We start from the raw sequence: 20087 nt of genomic DNA, 5'->3' as shown, positions 1-20087 counted from the left end.
CTTTAAAACCATGGTTAGAAAAATTCCCCACTAGCTGCACCATCCTGGCAGGCCTTTCCCATGGCATTTAGCTGCTCACTGCATTCCTGGGCAAGAAGCTCCAGTGGAGTTTGAGCTGCAGGGGGATGTTGATCATCAGGGAAATCCCAGGTGTGACTTTCTCCCTTGTGTGCTCTCCCACAGCTTTGCTCCAAGTGACTTTTACTTTGGATTAAGTCTGAGTTGTGTAATAGAAGCTGCAGAGGAACAGGTCCTTGTGATGTTTGCCTGGGGTTTGTGAGGAGAAATGTGAATGTGTCTTCAACTCATTTGAGTTTTGCTGGGTTTTTTTAGAAAGTTCAGTGAAATCATTACAAAAATTCCAAAAGCTAAAAGTGCTTGAAAGAGGGAAATGTTCCTATAAAGGCATTGCATTTTAAATGTGTTCTCCCTTCGTGGTCCCGCTGAATTCTCTCAGGAAATTAAAAATCTGCTGAAATTGCCATTAAGACACTCTTTTGTTTAGATTTCAGGATGCCACTTACAATAAAACAGCTGCAAAATAATATCTGGTGGCACTTCAAAGTGAAGATAACACAACATGTGCTGTTATACCTTTCCCAAGTCACTCTTAAATAGTTGTGAACCAAAAGGCCATTAAAGGGTGAGCCAAAATGTTGTTCTGATTCAGTCTTTTAGTGGTGATATAGAATAGGAAGGAGAGGGACAGATGAATAAATTCTTTCCCTTGAAAATAGGGCTAAAAGTCTAAGAGTTGAATGGTATTTGATGTTGAAGATTTTTCAGGTCTTGCAGCTCTGTAGACCAAATGCAGGATCTGTGAGCCTGCCCAGCGCTGCAGAGCTCGGGTGGCTCACAGGAGAGTTGGGCACCTCTGTGTGTGGTGTTCTTGGGCACCTCTGTATGTGGTGTTCTTCATCTTCAGGGATCTGCTGCAGAATGTATCTCTTTTTCCAAAGCTTCTTTTTATTTTTCTTTCTAGTCCTGACTGGTGCTAACTGGTCAGAACTTTGTATCTCGAGATATTGTGGGAGCTTTGACCTGGCAGTGCAGAAATCAGAAATCCCAGACCAATATTTTGCTGTGCAATCTGAATTAGAATTAAGGACTAGCTGGCTTTTACAATTGCACCTTACTACAGTGGAATATTTCTTTTCTGCTCAACCTGCACAGAGCATTTGTATGATACCTCTGAACCTGCCTGTACAAATAGCAGTGCTGAATGCCACTGACTGTTTGTGATGGCCCATCTGTAGCTCCAGGCTGATGGGAGGGGATGAGGCCCTAAATGGTTCATTGTAGCACATTCCACTCTGCTGCACGCAGTTTAATTATATCCATCATTCAGCATTACTTGATGAACCAGCTGTAGGCACCAGCATCCCTAAGCTTTCATCAGGATAATTGCACTCTTTGCCACATTAGGAACTGGTTTGGGGCCAAGTCTCTTCCAAATGCAGAGTTGATCTTGGTTTAAAAGTCTGCTGCCCCAAAGTCACTTCTAGCAGGTAATCTTGCAACAATGCATTCTTGGGACAGCTGAAGACTAAAAGGTCTATAAATCCAAATTGGTTATTTGTGTCAGCTTATGGCTTTAATTGAGGCAGCCTCAGATGTTTTGGCAGTGGCTCAGATCATTGTATTCATATGATGGGATGCACTGTGCCAGTCAGGTGCGAGGTAATTCAGATGATTTCCATGGCAAGGGCCATCCCTGGCATGGAACTGGCCTGGGGGGGCAGCTGTGGGTGCTCGAGGGTCTCTGCTGTGGCAGGACAGCAGGACTGCACCCCAGACTGACAGACCCCACCAGGCAGAGCTCTGCCATCAGAAGCAGGGGGAAGGAGGTTTCTTTCTTCCCACTTTCTTGGAAGGAACTGAGCATCTTTAATTGTAATTGCTCAACAACTATCAAACCATTTTTCAACAATTAGTGAATCGTTTTTCATATTGACTTGTACAAATAAAATTTCAGATGCATGTGGGAATGTGTGAATTGGATGAAGTGAATGGTTGCTTTAAATCATATTTAATTTTAATTTCTCTTTTTGCACAAAACTCTTGATAATTTAATTTTAGAGATGGTGAAAAAAACCGCTGAATGTAAACCATGCAATGTAAAATATACACGGTATAAACAAACAAAAAGCTCCTATTCAGCCCAATATCTAGATTTTTTTCTTTTTATACAAAATCTCACTAATTTGAGTAATGAACTTGATCATTTCTGAAGCTCACTCCACTTGCTTATTTAATCAGTGATTATTGTTTTCATCAAAATGGGATGTATCATGGAGGCAGAGGAGGTTCTACATGAATATGCAGCAGCAGAGAAACACTGGAAAAATACAAAGCAGTGAGCATCATTCTGTACTAAATAAAATCCCAGTGCTTTTATAAAGCTAAAATTATATCATGTTTACTTTTAATAATTAAATATCCTTGGGTATTAGCAGCTGGTTAGTCAAGTATTTCAGTTCTCTCTTTTTTCAGATGCTTTCCAGCAGATATTAAGTGAACTCAGATGTTTTTGTGAGATAGGATAATCTTGTCTGTCTTAACTCTTTGTAGTGCAGCATCCTCACAAGTGATATTCTGGCACCCGTAGGGCCATGGCCCATCAAGAGTTCATGGCACTTTAATGTGGGAATTCTCTACCCTGATCCCTGCACTGAGGCAGTGATTGGAAATTGAATGGTTTGTTATTATAATAACAGGCAAAGGCAACTTTGTGAAAGGCAAATTATCTTGGCAAATACTTTTCAGCAGCTTTAGAAATCCTGTAGTAATTGGCAGCAGTTAATTTGCTGCCACTCTGACACAATGGATGGGCCTTATGGAAAGTAATGGTTGCTTGGGAATTTTTCCTATGGAGAATTGCCTACCATGAGACAAGGCAGGGAAAGACAGAGCACCTCTGAGAGTAAGAGGTGATGTTCATCTATTACCATGCTGTCACACATGGAACACCTTTTCACAGCCTCTAGACTGGGAAACACCACAAACCCTTTGTTATGATTTCCCACTGCCTATTCCAGGAACACAGAGCTGGGTTTATGCTCTGGCTTACACAGGCATAAAGTGAGTGCACTGCACTGATTGTGGAGAATTACAAATATGAAAACAGAATAAAGTCCTTTGCATAGTGCTTATCAGTAGGAAAGAGGATAGAAAAAAAGTATTTTTTTCATTGATTAAAGGATCTGCAAGAGGGAACTTGTCTCACTATTGAAGGTACTAAAAATATTTTAAGGAACAAAATATGGGTCATTTGTGTACTGCTTTCTTCAAAGATGCACTTTGGGCAGAAAGTGCATTTTCCAAGGTTTCTGCCACTCCATAGATTTTTCTTTTCCTAGTGAGAGAAAGCCCTTATTGTCATAAAAGTTTTAAAATAGAAAAATGCTGAAAAGGGAGATTGGGTTTTATTCTTTACAGGATTAAAACTAAGTAAATAACCTCAATAAATTTAGAAGCTCTGGGCATGAATCCTCTTTAGACATGTGTCTCAATGTAAATAGCAGTGTGTGTAGGTAACCTCTTCAGGTGCATGGCTGCTTCCTGCTCACAGTCTATCAAAATGATCATTTACGTCAACACTCAACTTCCTTATTGGTGGAAATCAAAAATGTGATAGACCTTTGACTGTGTGATATTAAAACAGCCTTTCTGTGCCAAACTGTCAGCAGATAGTTTGTGTTCATTAGCTCCACACTCTGCATTCAATCAGTCCTTACACTCTTAATAGAAAAAGGTTAAAAACATTCGCATTTGGACTTGTTGGTGTCATCCACCAAATTGGTGCTTTTTTACCATGAAAATCACAATTCTTTCCATTTATCCTCAGCACAGCTACCTTGGAAAGTTGCTGACTGCAGTGTCAGTGGCAGCTATTAGTGGCTGGTCAGCTACAGTGACTAAGGGGAGCATTGGCCTCACTGTGCTCTGTGTGAGCCCATCTGCCTGAGTGTGACAAGATTCCAGGAGTGTGGGCAGGCTCACCTGCCCCTGCCTGCACTGCTGCTTCTCCTCCATTCTATCATTAATATGGGAAGAAGGCAGATGTGGCAGTTCTCTCTCTTAAATACCTTTCACAAGCCCCTGAACTTGCGACTTATGAAACAAAAATCTGCTTGTGAACATGACTGCAGCACTGCCAAAGGAAATCTCCTTTACTCAAGGCTGGCACCTTAGCTTGGGAAAGTGGCACTGGGGGATGTGGTTTAGTGATGGGCTTGGCAGAGCTGGATTCCATGATCTTAAAGGTCTTTTTCAAATTGAACATTTCTGTGATTCTATGTTTGGAGCTGACATAATGCTGAGTAATCATGTGATTCTATGAATGCTGAGCATTTTAGATCAGAGTGTAAGTTGAAGTGTCTAAACCCCACGTTGCTGTATTTTTTCTGTGCTGATTTGCATTATTTTAATTTCCAAATTTGAATAATGGGAATGCTAGCAAGGCTTGATAAACAGTTTTTGCCAGCACTGATAGAAATGGATATTTTTTCCTGCAGTTCAACTAAACTGACATCTCTTGTGAATGTGGTGGGAGAGGAATTTTGCTTTACTACAGTATATGCCTTTAACAAGTTTTCTAGCTCTTATCTAAGTTAGACACACATCTCTGCCTTTACTTAAAAATATTTATTTGAAATAGGCATTTATAGGCCTTTCTAGCAAAGGCTATCTGTCAGGCACACAAATTCTGGGCCAGCAAGATGAAAAAATAAATAATGGCGGTGATATGCTGATGATTCATAAACTTTAATAAATAGAAAATTGTTTAAAAAATCAGAGTGAAACATTTCCTTCCTTTCTAGCAAAATACCTCTGATCTGCATGTATCAATACCAGGTTATGTAGGGAAGAAGTCATCCTGCACGTAGCCAATTTTCTGTGATTATTTTCATGTCTACCAGGTCTTACGGAGCTGCACATTTGGAAGGTACTTCAGAAGCCTTTGTTATTCAAGTATTTTTCAGTGCATTTGTTGTTGTTAGGCATACAAATAATCTAGACTTAGCAATTGCATACAATTAGATTTATGAAAGGAAAACTACCTTAATGTATTTTGTAGTTTTACTCTAAAATATAGTGACTTGCAACTTATGGTGGCTTTAAAATCAGAGAAAAAGAGCTGCATATGAAATGGTATTACAGAGTAGTGTTTTTCTTATTTACTTTTTACTGCAGCAGCAGGGATGCTGAGAAAATGTCATTGTCACCGACAAATTAAACCCTAGGATCAATTCAAAGGTACTCCTGGGACTGAGGGCATTTTGTAAAAATGTTACACAAACACCAGTGAGTTAAACATTGGTGACATATCAGTGGTGGGGATGGACAATCTGAGTTATGGCTGGATTGGCCTGCCTGGAAAAGTCTCCTTAGTAAATGTACTTGTGCCCTAAGAGATGGAAGATGAGCTTAAGGACAGCTCTCAGCTCTTGTCCTTGTGTGTAATCCTTGCACATCCTGCTTCTGGACACGTGGACATGTGGGCCCTGACCCATGAAGTGATTTATGACAATACAGTGGGAAAGTTGCATCATTTTGGGAGAGCTCCAAATGTGCTACAGTTCAGCACTTACTGTTCAGGGCTTCACCAGATCAGAGACACAGTGATTGCACCATTGTAGGGTGTATTTGATAAGGTCCTGGAGATTTTAAATGCTTGTTGAAATCGTGCTATAAAATAATTGGAAATTGAGTAATTTACTTTTTTCCCAGTGAATATTTAAAGAAAGTCAAAAGCGACATTACAAAGTTTTAATGAGTGCATGTGGTGAGAATTTTATTATCATAAAAGCTGTAGGGTTTATCAGCTGATACTGGGCTGGAGTTTTTCATTAGCCAAGGGCCTTTCAGGGTTTCATGGGATATAGCTGGAAAACATTCCAAACAAATGAATATTCTATTTTAAAAGAATAATGAGACATTGAGGGTTTTATAGACTCCAAAGTTTGCTAAACCAATATCTCTAATTAGATGGAGAAACTCTCTATAGAGGCTTTGCATCAGCAACAGTACACACAGCAAATGTTTTAAGCATTTACATATCAAACACTGCTGGCAGCATTTTGGCAGCAGTCCACAACTGCAGATAGTTTTAATCACATTTGTTCATTAATCCTTGGTGGAATTCTCTTATATGGTCTCTTTAGGATTTTCATTTAAGCATGTGCTGCTGCTTCTCAGCAGTGGGCTTATTTATTTATTTTATAAATACCATCTGAAGTCTGAATTTATAGAAAATAGGTTGTGGAGTGGCTCAGGAAGCAGACAGTGCAGTATATTCTATTTTCTCTCAGCAGATCTCCTTTGTAGCCAGGCATTTATGTACTCTCACTAGAAGAGGTTTATTCAGCAGTGTGCCATCCAAAAAAGACTTCCACTCTTTCTTGACTATGCAAGTTCCTTTCTTTTCCATAGGAAACAGACAGTGGTTGAATGGGAAGCAGTAATTGAAAGCACAGCCAAGATGAGTGTATTGCTAATAGAATGTCTCGAGCATCTCACAGCGCTGGCAGGGCTGCAGGAGAGGAGCTCATCCCTTGTGATGAGTGATCAGTGCCTGCAGCACCCACATGCAGGAGGCTGACACTTTGAAATACTCAGGTGTGAATTCCCAGCCCAGCTCTGATCTCCAAGCACTCCAGCAGCTGAGCTGCTGAGGCAATAGTTTTCTTCCATTATCTTGTTCCTCTGTTAAACCTGACTTGAAAGACAAAACAAACCATTTAAGACAACACTGTTGTAAAAGCTGAGGTATTAACTGTCACCCAGAGCCTTCCTCATGCAGTTGGCCTCTGAAATCATATCTGCTGTTCTCATTTTTATGGTTTGTTTTATGAATGGCTGTTGTTCCTGGAATCAGCTTTGCTGAGAAAGGCTGCCATGCTAATCTTTGTTCTGTGATGGATAGCAAAGGCTAAGTATAGCCTTCCCCTTTCTTTGCATTTTTAGATGGCAGACTTGTTGGGGTTTTTTTTCTTTCTTCAGCCTGGGTCAGGCTCTGCTGAGCCTCCCCTTGTGCTGAATTGCCTTTGGAGAGGCAGGAGGACTTGGGAACACCAGTAAGAGGGTCAGGCTGTCTGTCCAGAGTCTGAAAGCTGAACCCTGCAGACTTTTTCCCACATTCTTCTCATGCTGCATTTGAGTGGTTGATCATCCTGCTGTAAGTGTTCCAGGAGGAGGTTTTGTAGGTTTCTGCTTTTTTCTGTTGAATCATTTGTCTGCTGCATCCCTTTGTAAGGGGACATGCTGTGCCCACATGTGTGCAAACTGGAGGCACCAGAGCAGGTCAGGATCCCTTTCTGGAGTGGGGAGATGCCCTGAGTGCTGCTGTGCCCCAGCAGAAGCTTTCAGAGTGCACTGGGTGCTGTGCAGGTGTGTGCAGCAATTGGCAAAACCCCTTCCCTGTCTCCTGGGCTGCTCTCCTTCCTCCCCAGCTCCTCTGTGCCCTGCAGTGCTGCAGAACCTGGGCAGCCAGGCTGAGCACAGAGGGATGGCCCAGGCTAGGAACAGCCAGGTGAGGAACTCTGCTGAGGGAACTCTTCTGTCACAAGGCTTGGTGGTGATGGCATGCCCTAATACCTTACAATACTGCCTTAATGAATATGAAATTAATAACTTACGGGAATCAGGGAGCTTAAGTATCATAGTAAGAATTTATTGAAAAGAAGGTAGCAGAATTTAAGGTGTTCAGTTCTTCCACTTTCAGGCTCTTCTGTGTATATCTGCATGTTTTAATGTGTTTAGCCATATTAACCATTAATATAATGCTTAACTCTGAAGAGGTAAGTTTGCCCCATAATTACAGCCTTTTTTTTCTCTGCAGTCTTTTCCTTCTGTAGAAACAGTTTCTTGGCAAAGAGCTTCTGGGGTTGCTGTAGGTCTGGGTTCTGTGGGGCTGTGCCTTCACACAGTCACAGAGTCCTGGGAAAGGAAACTGTGGGCATGAGTCAGGCAGGAACGAGTGGAAACACCAAAGCTTTGGGCTCTGGGAGAACCTTTAACAGTTTTGACTTATCTCTTTCTGACTGTATCTTTGCCTTCATCATCCCTGCTGCTGAGGCCCTTCATTGCTGCTTCAAACCACATTAGCCTCCTTGCCCTATTCTCCTAAACACTTCTGCCTTTGAGTTTCTTTTTTACCTGTTCAGCTGCTTTTGTAATCCTTGCCTGCCTCTCCAGCAGCCCTCACCAGGCAGAGCTACTGCTGTGTTTGCTGCCACCACTGCTCACCATGGCCAGGGCTAACCCCCTCCCTGCACTAACTCCTTTTGTGAAGCAGCCAGCAGACTTGTCATTGGATAGCCCTAAGTTAATTAAGGTGAATAATTAATAAACTGAGAGCATTAATAAACTCTTTCCTTCATCTGATTCCTACACAAAATCAAACCATCTTGTTTCCATACCTGTGTGCTGCCAAAAGATTCTGAACTTTTGATCTAACTTAGCCAAATTGTTATTAACTTGCATAGGTTTTGACATATTAATAATTAATTAATAATCCCATTGAAGTGCCTGCTATTCCCTACATCCTTCAAGTTGCCCATGTGTTAAAGTACCTTGCTGAATCAGAACATTTCTATTAGCCATCACTATCCTCCAAAAGCAATAATATCTTGATTTCCTTTTCTCATATTCTCCAAAAGCTTTCCTAATCTGTTTTCACAGCTGCAGACTGAGGGCATCTCTGCTCTTTGCTTGGATTAGTCACTAGGGTTGGAGGGTTTGCTTAAAACCAGCCAGACCAGCACCGCCTCTTGCCCACAGGGTCTGGCTGTGGTTGTGTGCAGGGGCTGCTCTCTGCACAGACCTCCAGTGTGCTCAGACAGTGCAAACACAAGGTCACTGCTTCTCCTCCAGTTGTTCATTTCAGTCCCCATTCATTCTTCAGTTGTTCATTTCAGTCTCCAGTGTATAGGCCATATTCTGAAATTATTGCCATGCTCAGCATGTGCTTGCTGAGTGCCTGGTTTGCCTGCTCACACCCTGGGACACCTCAGTCCCAGGCCAGGGGCTGCTCATGAGGAAACACTGGTACCAGATTTTGCTTTGGCAATATCTTCTGAATTTCCTTGTGGATATAGGCCTCACCTTTTTCTCTCCCTTAGACCTGTAACTCTAATCTTGACCTAATCCCAAGCAGGGTCCCAGCCTGGGGGCTCAGCCACATGCCCATCTGGGCAGTGCCATGGGTTGAGTCCCTTTTGCAGCCTCACTGCCTGCCCATGTGAGTGCTGCCATCCTTGCTTTGCTGAGTGGCTCCCCAGCAGGTGGGCACAGTGCCCCTGCCAGCCCTGTCACCCCTGCTGCAGGAGGGGAGCTCTACACCTCACCAAGGTGACCTCAGCAGGGCTCTGGGGAAGATGGGCACCCCCATCCCAGCTGGCAGACCTGTCCTTGCTGAGCACCAAATCTGCACCAGTGAACTCAAACATGCTTTGTTTCCCATCACTCTTCTTCACTTGTCATCTTCTCGTGGCAGTCCACACACACACAAGCTCTCTCCACTCTTGGAGTTCACTGGAAGATTCATTTTGCATTTCTCCCTGTGTGCTGCACACCTGAAATGCCCATTTTCTCTCAGCCTCTCTACACTCACACCACCCTCCTCCCTGCCAGTGATACAGGTAACCAGCTGACAAACCCTTCTCCCTGGTGCCTTGCCCTCCAAGTGAGTTTAATAGCAAAAGGAAATAGAAGTGAGAGCTGTGTGGATGCATCCATCAGGCCAGCCTCAGGCACCAACTGCAGAAGGGCTTTTTCCTCACTCTGTATTCGTGCTGTGTTACACTGGGGAAACTGATAGGAGTGTGATATGCAATATCAGTGTATTTTTAATCAGTAGCATGAACTACCCTCCCTCTCCACATGACTTTATTTCCTTCTTAAGAAGGCTCTGTTGCACTTGTTACTTTCTGTTTTACCGTGATAGTTAGTAAAAGATTTTGTGCCAAATTTATGCTCAGTGAATTATCCCTGAAATTTGTGGAGCTACAGCAGAATTTAATTTGGCAGTGTGGAGTTGCTGTTGCTCCCAGTGATGTCTTCAGCTGAAAATCTCTGCTTTTGATTGCCTTACTTAGAGAAAAAGCAGGCCCACATCTCCATCCTTGTACAAAGGAGTGCCAGAGGCACTGGCAAGAGCTGGTGCCAGAGGCACTGGAAATAGCTGGTGCCAGAGGCACTGGAAATAGCCTGTGCCAGAGGCACTGGGAATAGCCTGTGCCAGAGGCACTGGGAATAGTTGGTGCCAGAGGCACTGGAAATAGCTGATGCCAGAGGCACTGGAAATAGCCTGTGCCAGAGGCACTGGAAATAGCCTGTGCCAGAGGCACTGGAAATAGCTGATGCCAGAGGCACTGGAAATAGCCTGTGCCAGAGGCACTGGGAATAGCCTGTGCCAGAGGCACTGGGAATAGCCTGTGCCAGAGGGACTGGAAATAGCTGATGCCAGAGACACTGGAAATAGCCTGTGCCAGAGGCACTGGGAATAGCCTGTGCCAGAGGCACTGGGAATAGCTGATGCCAGAGGCACTGGAAATAGCCTGTGCCAGAGGCACTGGGAATAGCTGATGCCAGAGGCACTGGAAATAGCTGATGCCAGAGGCACTGGAAATAGCCTGTGCCAGAGGCACTGGGAATAGCTGATGCCAGAGGCACTGGAAATAGCCTGTGCCAGAGGCACTGGGAATAGCCTGTGCCAGAGGCACTGGGAATAGCCTGTGCCATAGGCAATGGCAATAGCTGATGCCAGAGGCACTGGAAATAGCCTGTGCCAGAGGCACTGGAAATAGCTGATGCCAGAGGCACTGGAAATAGCCTGTGCCAGAGGCACTGGAAATAGCCTGTGCCAGAGGCACTGGGAATAGCCTGTGCCAGAGGCACTGGGAATAGCTGATGCCAGAGGCACTGGAAATAGCCTGTGCCAGAGGCACTGGGAATAGCTGATGCCAGAGGCACTGGAAATAGCCTGTGCCAGAGGCACTGGAAATAGCCTGTGCCAGAGGCACTGGAAATAGCTGATGCCAGAGGCACTGGAAATAGCTGATGCCAGAGGCACTGGGAATAGCTGATGCCAGAGGCACTGGGAATAGCCTGTGCCAGAGGCACTGGGAATAGCCTGTGCCAGAGGCACTGGAAATAGCTGATGCCAGAGGCACTGGGAATAGCCTGTGCCAGAGGCACTGGGAATAGCCTGTGCCAGAGGCACTGGGAATAGCCTGTGCCAGAGGCACTGGGAATAGCCTGTGCCAGAGGCACTGGAAATAGCTGATGCCAGAGGCACTGGGAATAGCCTGTGCCAGAGGCACTGGGAATAGCCTGTGCCAGAGGCACTGGAAATAGCTGATGCCAGAGGCACTGGGAATAGCCTGTGCCAGAGGCACTGGGAATAGCCTGTGCCAGAGGCACTGGGAATAGCCTGTGCCAGAGGCACTGGCAATAGCCTGTGCCAGAGGCACTGGGAATAGCCTGTGCCAGAGGCACTGGAAATAGCCTGTGCCAGAGGCACTGGAAATAGCTGATGCCAGAGGCACTGGGAATAGCCTGTGCCAGAGGCACTGGGAATAGCCTGTGCCAGAGGCACTGGGAATAGCTGATGCCAGAGGCACTGGCAATAGCCTGTGCCAGAGGCACTGGGAATAGCCTGTGCCAGAGGCACTGGAAATAGCCTGTGCCAGAGGCACTGGAAATAGCTGATGCCAGAGGCACTGGAAATAGCTGATGCCAGAGGCACTGGGAATAGCTGATGCCAGAGGCACTGGCAATAGCCTGTGCCAGAGGCACTGGGAATAGCCTGTGCCAGAGGCACTGGAAATAGCCTGTGCCAGAGGCGCTGGGAATAGCCTGTGCCAGAGGCACTGGGAATAGCCTGTGCCAGAGGCATTGCCGTGGCACAGACTCTGCTGCTGAACATGAAGAAGTGTGGCAGCAATCTGTGCCAGAGGCATTTAGGAAATCTGCCCCTCAAGGCAAAGGTTTCTGCAAGGTGAGGAGGATTTGAACAAATGCATTATCATCGATGGTGTGTTCAATACCTTTGATTTTCTCTTTAATGTCTTCTGGTGGAATAAGTCAGAGGTCATGTGCAGCATCCTCATGATGTTGGGGCCAGAAGGAGCACTTTGAATGAAAGCTTAATAGAAATTCAGTGTGGTGCCATGCTGAGCATAGAATTGGTTGACTGCATAAATCTAAATGTCAATTAACTAGAAAGTGTTACCAAATGGACCTATGATGTTTCAGTTCCATGTTGTCAACACTTGAAACGAAGCATATTAATTGATAAGGAGTGAAACTCTGTATGAGTTCATTAAAACAAAAAAATTAAAAATATTCAAAGTAGGACCAAGATACCTCTAGTGTTTTCAAGAAGAGAGAAAAGGTCAATTATTGATTACTTTGAGAGCTAAAGCATCATTTGGACATTTATAAGAATTACCTAAAAGCTGAGAAGCAGTGAGAAGTTTGTATGGCAGCCCCAAGTCCTGATACACTTGGTAGAGTACTGCTGAATAGCAAAATACAGGTTGGTGAGCAATCTAGAAAGGATGATGTTTTATTGAGTGGTGTGGATTGTTACTTTGGTTGATTTGATTTTTATCCTGTAAGGAAATTAAAGCTCAAGCACTTCCAAACTTGATTATATTTCTAAAGATCATCTTTGCATGCTAGCTTTTGCCTAGAAAGTCACCCGAAGATGTCAGCCATTGAAACCATTTCATGTGGAAGCATTGCTAAGTAAATTCACTAAATGCCTATTCATCCCAGTAAGATGGAGAGTCACTGGAGCAGCAAATGTGAAAATCTGCACAGCTTACTATACAGAAAGCAGTTTCTGAGTTTGCCAAATGGAGATGCAGAGTCTGACCCTGGGAGGTGCTGCAGCTCACATGAGGGAGTAGAGGAGGAGGGTCTCAGGGCCCTGTCTGTCAGGATGCTTGATTGACAGATAATTCATTTGGTCTAGATAATATCAATGAGATTATGAAAATAGTTTACTTGCCTGATAACATTTCCAGGTTGTTGCAGCCTGACCCCAGAAGTTAAACACATTTAGTACAGTTAAACACATTCAGGTTTAACTTGGTTTTCTATGGCTTATAATAATGAAATGTTTTCAAAATACAGTAGTATTGACAGCTCTTTTATCTGGAGTCTTTCTGCTACCAACTTCATTACAGACCATTGCTTAAATGGTGTTGTATCCATAAGGTTGTGGATTCAAATGCAATTCGGGAAATTAAGATTTTTTTAATGTGATTTATTCAGTTTTCCTAAATATGCTGACCTAGGTAAATAGAGAACATTTTTGCTCCACTGTTAAAGAAAGAACAGACCACAAAAGCTGTCAATGTGAATACATTCTTGGACATGTCAGCTGAAATTTTGAAAATGCTGGTGTCAGATTGCCTGTCATACTAATTGGAATTAACCTTCTAAATTCCTTTGTTCCTGTTGATTATACTGCCTTTTTGACATCAAAATTCTCTGCACTGTGCATTCCAACCTTGACCTCTTCTCTATTACACAATGAAAACAAATAAAATGCCAATAGATACTGAACCAAACTCCCTAGGAAATATCTAGCAAAGCATGTAAAATGGAACTATCAGTGCAGTCATCTTGCAGCTGGATTTTCATACTTAAGAAGTGTTGAGCAGTATTACTTCATGCATTCTCTGTTATAGTGCTTTAAATACCTGCCAAGGGTTGATAAGAAATTTGTTAAGGTGTAATAAATCTGTGCTTCCTTCCAAATATGCTTTCCTGAGCAGAGGGGGTCATTGAAGTTTAGCAGCAGGATCAAAGTTTTTTTTGGAACCACCTCCTTCAGAATCTGAGAATGGTCCCCAAATGAGAACAATTTATCTATAAATTGCTCTGGATGCAGTGATTTTTACAGTGTAATTTGTGCATCTTTTGTTCTTTCTCTCACAGGACAAACGATCAGCTCGTGGCATTCCTGTCCAGATACCGAGACATGAACTTCTTGAAATCCCATGGGAGGGACAATGCAAGGTGAGCTGGCCCTTTCCTCACCTTAATTTAACCAGAGCACTGAGAATTCTTGTATGGTGACAGTTTCCAGTGTCACCTGATTGAAGAAATCCCTAATCCAGGAAAGAGAAGTGCATGAGGAGGAAACCCTTTTCTGATGGTTGTTCCTTGGCCCAGAGCGACTCCTTCGCAGAGTCAGAGGTGCTTTTGTGGGGAGAGAGGCTCTAGGCAGTCTGGTGTTGCATCCTCCTGTGGACTCAGCACAGATTGATGTTTTGTGAGCAAGTGGCAATTGCCACAGCCCAGCACTGGCCTGGTGGCCCCAGGCAAGGCTGGGTTAGCTGAGCTCTGCAGCACAGCCTGGCACAGCAGAGCCCCAGCTGTGGGAGCCTGTGGCAGCCTGCAATGCCACTAAGAATGAGGATGGTGGCTGGAGCTTATCACAGTCTACTAAAGTTTGGATCAAAATCCTTCTTCATCCACCCTGCACAAGCCTTGGAGAAGGAATGTGCTGTGTTTCCCATCACACATCAGTAGTACTTAAACTTTCCATTGTGGTTTGAGGGAGCAGCAGTGACCAAACAGCATCTTCCAAAGGCTTTAACAACCTCTGCAGATGAAAGAAGTTTCCCATCTGACTGCAGTGGTCCTGTTTTCCTCTTTATTCATAGTTTTGCTATTCCTCTTTTTTGCTGGTTTTGTACCATAACAGCAGTCCTGCTGCACTTCCAGCAATTCCATACACTGAGCCCCAGTGGCTTTGCATCTAAAAATACTGTTTTATTCTGCTTGGGTCACCAGGTCTTCCCTTTATTCTGTAAAATGTCAAGTGTACCCAGAGAATGTGACACAGTGAGTCATGTGTTCAGCACAGCAGGCAGGCAGAATAACTCACAAGTCTCTCTCTCTTCTTGGCCATTCTTACTCTTGTCACCAGATTTATCAATTCTGTCATGTTCCTGTTTAAATTAAGTCCTCACAAGCATTCATCTTGTGCATGCACAAATTCTATAGCAGGTAGTAAAAAATAATCCTGTGAGGAGTCATATTTAAAGCCAAGTCAACAGTTTTCACAGGAGAGTCCCTGGTTTGGGAAATGCAGAGTGTCAGAGTGATTGGCAGACTCAGCTCTAGCTGGCAATACTGATGGACAGCACAGTTAGTGTAGAAAAGAGGAGAGAAAGAGCCAGGGAAAAGCAGTTGGTCTCTTGCCTCCTTGCTCCTCTGGTGCTCCTGAGTCTTCTCAAATTCCCTGAGCTGGCAAAGGAAAATAACTAATGGATTATGACACACCAACATCAGGCTGGTTCAAACATGCCAACTTCAACTGGATCAGAACAATTTCAATCAATTAAACACACTAAGCTGGTACTAATTTAATAATGAAATGAGCAAATGTGCCACTTGTCCTTCCATCACAGGAATAGCAAACTCATTTAGTAGTTCAATGGTTCTCTTTGTATAAACAGCTAAATACCTTTTAGCTTATTACAACATGTCACTGTGTTTTATTTTTTTTCCCTGGATTTCTACCATAAATTCCCTGTGCATCAGGAAACACGATCTGGGACATGAGGGCAGATTTGCCATCTCTGTCTGCTATGGTTCCCTAATCCCTGAGTCCCATAAGTGCTCCCACTGCTGACCACTGGATGAATGGCTCCTTTCACATTGCTCCTTGGCACGTCCCCAAATTTTCTGTCAGGGAGGTAGAGTGGCTTCCCTCCTCCTGCACAGCCCAGGCAGCTGTAGACACACTCAAGCCAGCAGCTGCAAACACCTCTGAGTAATGCTGGTCTTGGGTAAAAATTCATTCCATTGTTTCCAAGAGCTGATCAAAAAGTAATTATACCCTGTTTGTATTGTGGGTGAATTTCTACATCCACCTGGTGAGAGAGAATTGTCTAAAGTGAAGACTTGTAGCCTGATATTTCATGTTTAGTGTTTGAGTGACTCAGTCTTGACTGAACTGGTCAGTGTGCCCTCTGCTCTCCCATCTGACACAGTTCCTGACTTTCACTGAGTGCCCAGGTGTGTAAGCTGTGCTCACAGCACTCAGGTTTGTCCCTGCAGTCAGAGTGGGGAATTGCTCTGGGCTGAAATTCCTCCTAGCAGCTCAGGCAGGTGAGCCCCACCTAGGCTGTCACCCTGTGTCCTACAGCCAGTGTCCCCAGGGGGCACAGGGTGTGTGGTGCTGCTGCTTTACAATATTCTCCCAACCTCTTGTGACCTTTGCCTGGGGAATTTCCACAGCTAAACTCAATGATTTGCTCATTCTAAGAGTAAGGGATGGGGTTTTTTTCCCTACTAATTTTTCCTGTTTTTAAATTTTGCTCTTTGCTTTGTCCTGTCACAGCCCAGGGGAATAGAAATACCCCATGAAGAGAATGGCATGGCCAAGAGCTTAGTAAGGTCTGGAAGAGAAGCAACAGCCTCGAGGGTTGGCAGTAAAAAGTTTAGAAAAAGGAAAAATAAAGTACAGCTTTTAGAACATAGGCCAGTGTCCATGTTATTGGGCAATAAAAGAAAACTCCCTTTGGATATTCTATCCAAAACACATTGGAACAGAATTGTTTGTTTAAAACAACTAATTGAAGCCATAATAAGGGAGAGGACACTGGCCTATATTGGCTGGTGCCCCATGTACAATAATGATTTTGCTGGTCCAAGACATGGAAAACTAAAACATGGTCCAAAACATGGGAACTACTAATACAGGAGCACAGCATCTAAACATAATTGAAAGCAATGTATAATCCTTGCTGATACTTTTAATTTTAATTTGTGGATGAATAATGGCACCTAATCAATAAGCTTTTCAAGTCTGCCTTGTAAACAACTGAAAACTCTTAATTTTAAGTCATCATAGTCTTTGGATCATACAACAGAGAAAGATTAGAAGTGCCATCTCAAACCTGAAATGCTTGTACAGCTCAATTACAGTATACTTTGTATTCAAGCCATGTGCACAATCAGTGCTTGTTTTACTGCCAAATAAGGAGAGAAATCAGGCTTCCTTTTATAGAGTTAAGTTTTCTTTTAGTTATGCCAAAGTCATGAAAAAGTGCATCACTCTGATTTTCCTTTAGTGGCTTCAGCAAAGAGAATGGACATGAAAATGGCTCCTTCACTCAGCTGGAAGCATTATTTCCTGACAGAGGTGGATGTATGAAATGAAATTGCACACAGTGGCTGGAGTTGTTACATAGTGCTTAGTGGGCAACACATTTCCTCCTATTTTCAGTGTCTTAGACTATTAAAAGCAAGTGAATAACCTGGTAGTTGTATAAGCTATTGCAATTTGGAATACACAGAAGATTTTTTTCTTTTTTGGCAGGAGCAGCACCTGGATGATTATAAAACATAAAGATAGTCAAATGTGACATCTTCAATGGCAGGCAGGAAGAGGGGGGTGTTTGTATAGAAACCTTTCCTCAGCAGTCATTTGGGAAACACTGCAAAAATGCTGAGAAGGCTGGATGCTGTTAGATCTTAGAGAAATCTTGAGCTCATAGGCAAAATACAAACAGCTAAAGACCCTTAAAATTTTAGTATGTGTCCACATTCTTTTCTTCTGCTGATTTTTTCTCCTCATTACTGCTGTTTTAGCAGTTGTGTTGTCCCCTTTCTGGGTTCCAGATGATTTTAGAGGTTTTAGTGACCTGTATCAAAGGGCATCACAATCCCATCCCAGCTCTCAGAGGCTGGAGAAACCTCAGCTACCAAAGGACTGGGGCACATTCCCAAAATGTGCACTGCTGGCACACATCTGTTTCACCCCATTTCAGACATGCCTTTTTTCCCCAGTGGCACAGGCTGTTTGTTGGTGTGCTGTGCATGGCATTGATGGGGGTTTGGTGGTCAGTTAGCAAATGGATCACACAGTAAACACAGTTGTGTATTGCACTGGTGAATTACCCAAACACGAGGGGAAAGAATGGATTAATTGTCACTGCTGTTGGAATAGCCTAACCACATGTCCTAGCAGCACTCACACTGCTGCTCATGTCACATATTTGGTGGCTCCTTTGGCACAAATTATCCTCAGCCTCATACTTTTTTTGCTAAATTTTTAGAACACTTGAGTGTTCTGGAGCACATGGACTAAGATCTATTTTTTGCTTGGAAGTAGTTCAGCACAACAGTTGCATGAGACGTGTAGTGACTGAAATAGCAACATGCATCTTCTCTGCAAAGAGACTGCACTTTAAAAATTTAGACATTACAGCTAACTTTCAAATGTTCTTAGTGCTTTATGCTAAGCATTAGGGGAGCCATAAAGCCTTTACAGCTTCAGCTTGACAATTCACCTCCTTGTAGGGCTTTTATTTCTGCTCAGTTTTGGAAAACAGAGCTCTAAGCTGTCAGTGCAAAGAGAAACAAAAGCAGCCATATATCTTGATGTGGGACTAAGCAGGATGTTCTTTGTTCTTAGAGTATACAGCAAGATCATCTCCTGGTTCAAGTGAGAAGGTTTGAAGTAGTAGCCATCCTTTATGGGGCAAGGACAGAATTAGGAAGGAGGTGGAAATTGAGATACTGGTAAAATAATCAGGAATCTTATTGCTATCTAAGAACATTGAGCAGCACACTTCACTTGCAGCCCTGTCATCTGAGGTCCTGAGGCATTTTATACAATGGTTATGACAGGAAACATCATTTGAAGCTGCACAGATGTTGTTGGCCCTGGTGTACCCAAAGGTCAGTGGCCTGATTTGGTAGCTTGAAAGCCTTTACAGAAGGGACTCACACTTGCTCTCAGTCACTAGAAAGGAGGTGAGGAGACAAGAAACCTTCCAGAGAAGACATTTATTGGAGACAAACAGATGGTAAAATGTCAGGTTTAATATCGAGTCTGTCTGTGGTGAGTTCATGCTACATTCTGCATACTATAATTTGCAGTTTTGCTTATTTAATATAAAAAGAAACAGAAACATTTGAGTTGTGACATCCCTTATGGTGAGAGGAAGCCATTTCATTTTTGACCTTCTAAAAGCTGTTTCAGTATTGCTTAAAAGGTACTGTGTAAGTGAAGAGTGGGATAAAGAAACCCACAGGAAAGTCTTTTAAAGTCTCTCTCGAGCTTTATGCTCCCAAGGAAATGCATGGAATTGTTGACAAAACAAGGCAATTCCTAGTAGAGTCATTACTGCAAAAAATAGACTTTGCAAGTTTCCTACAACTAAAGAATTTCAGAGGGTTTTTCATTTTGCTCCCTGGCCTGCAACATTAAAATATTGAGAAACATTGAGGCTTTTTAAGACTTTCTCTGAGAAAGAGACTTCTCCTTTGAAAGATAGAAAGTGGAAAGAAAAGCTTTTCAAAACCAGTGGAAGTTAATGTGTAGGAAAAGGCAGAGAAGAAGAAAGAATCATGAGAAATTTCTTCTAAAGAGAATGCAAAGATGTGCTAGGACTAAAGCATTAAATGGGTATTCTGGGAAGATTGCTTATGAAAGAAGCAGAAACAAATTATATAGCATATGAGGTGCCTATTGTGAGCTTGAAAAGTCTAATCATGTCCATATAGAGATGGAATAATGACCAGATAAAATGTTGTATTCATCAGCGTTCAACAGCATCTCATGTGGAATACCCTAAGTGCCATGGATGCTTGGCTTCCATAAAGATGCCACTGATTGAGAAGGGACACATTGAATATAATATTTCAGGCTGAACTTGTGTCTTGAAAGAGATATTCAAATTGCTGTACCATTTTTGCTGCAATATAAATGATCTAAACTTTCTATTGCCCAGAGCGTGTGGCAGCAGTAGTCTGCCCCAGGTTTAACTGCACTCTTAATATAAGAGTGTTTAACATACATTGAAAACATGGACTGCCAAAAAATCCTTCCAGTGGAGCTCCTTGTTCCCATCACTTCCAGTTCAGCTTCTGCCACAGAAACTCCAGGAGCAAATATCACAAACTGCATGTCTGAGCTCTGCCTCCCTTTTGGTGGCTGTGTCACCGGGGTGTCCTGCTCTGGAGCCCATCCCTGTGCTCCAGGGGCAGCTGTGACCTCCCAGCTCTGCCCTGCCCTGCACACCCCCCTGCTCAGCTGCCCCCTGGCT

The 20087-nt window shown here is 43.3% G+C and overlaps 1 protein-coding gene across 4 annotated transcripts in view; it reads left to right on the top strand.

Moving 5' to 3' along the window:
• Window positions 1-20087, top strand: part of XYLT1 (xylosyltransferase 1) — a 179064-nt gene that overhangs the window by 123542 nt on the left and 35435 nt on the right. For all 4 annotated transcript variants that reach the window (XM_077186664.1, XM_054644033.2, XM_077186663.1 and 1 more), the window contains one exon: window positions 13957-14037. In XM_077186664.1, the coding sequence (XP_077042779.1) occupies window positions 13957-14037 (81 nt within the window). The remainder of the gene's footprint in view (window positions 1-13956; window positions 14038-20087) is intronic.

This window comes from Agelaius phoeniceus, chromosome 16 (assembly GCF_051311805.1).
Source record: "Agelaius phoeniceus isolate bAgePho1 chromosome 16, bAgePho1.hap1, whole genome shotgun sequence".
Classification (NCBI taxonomy): Eukaryota; Metazoa; Chordata; class Aves; order Passeriformes; family Icteridae; genus Agelaius; species Agelaius phoeniceus.
The sequence above is the reverse complement of the archived record's forward strand: the minus strand, read 5'-3'. Positions and strand labels throughout refer to the sequence as shown.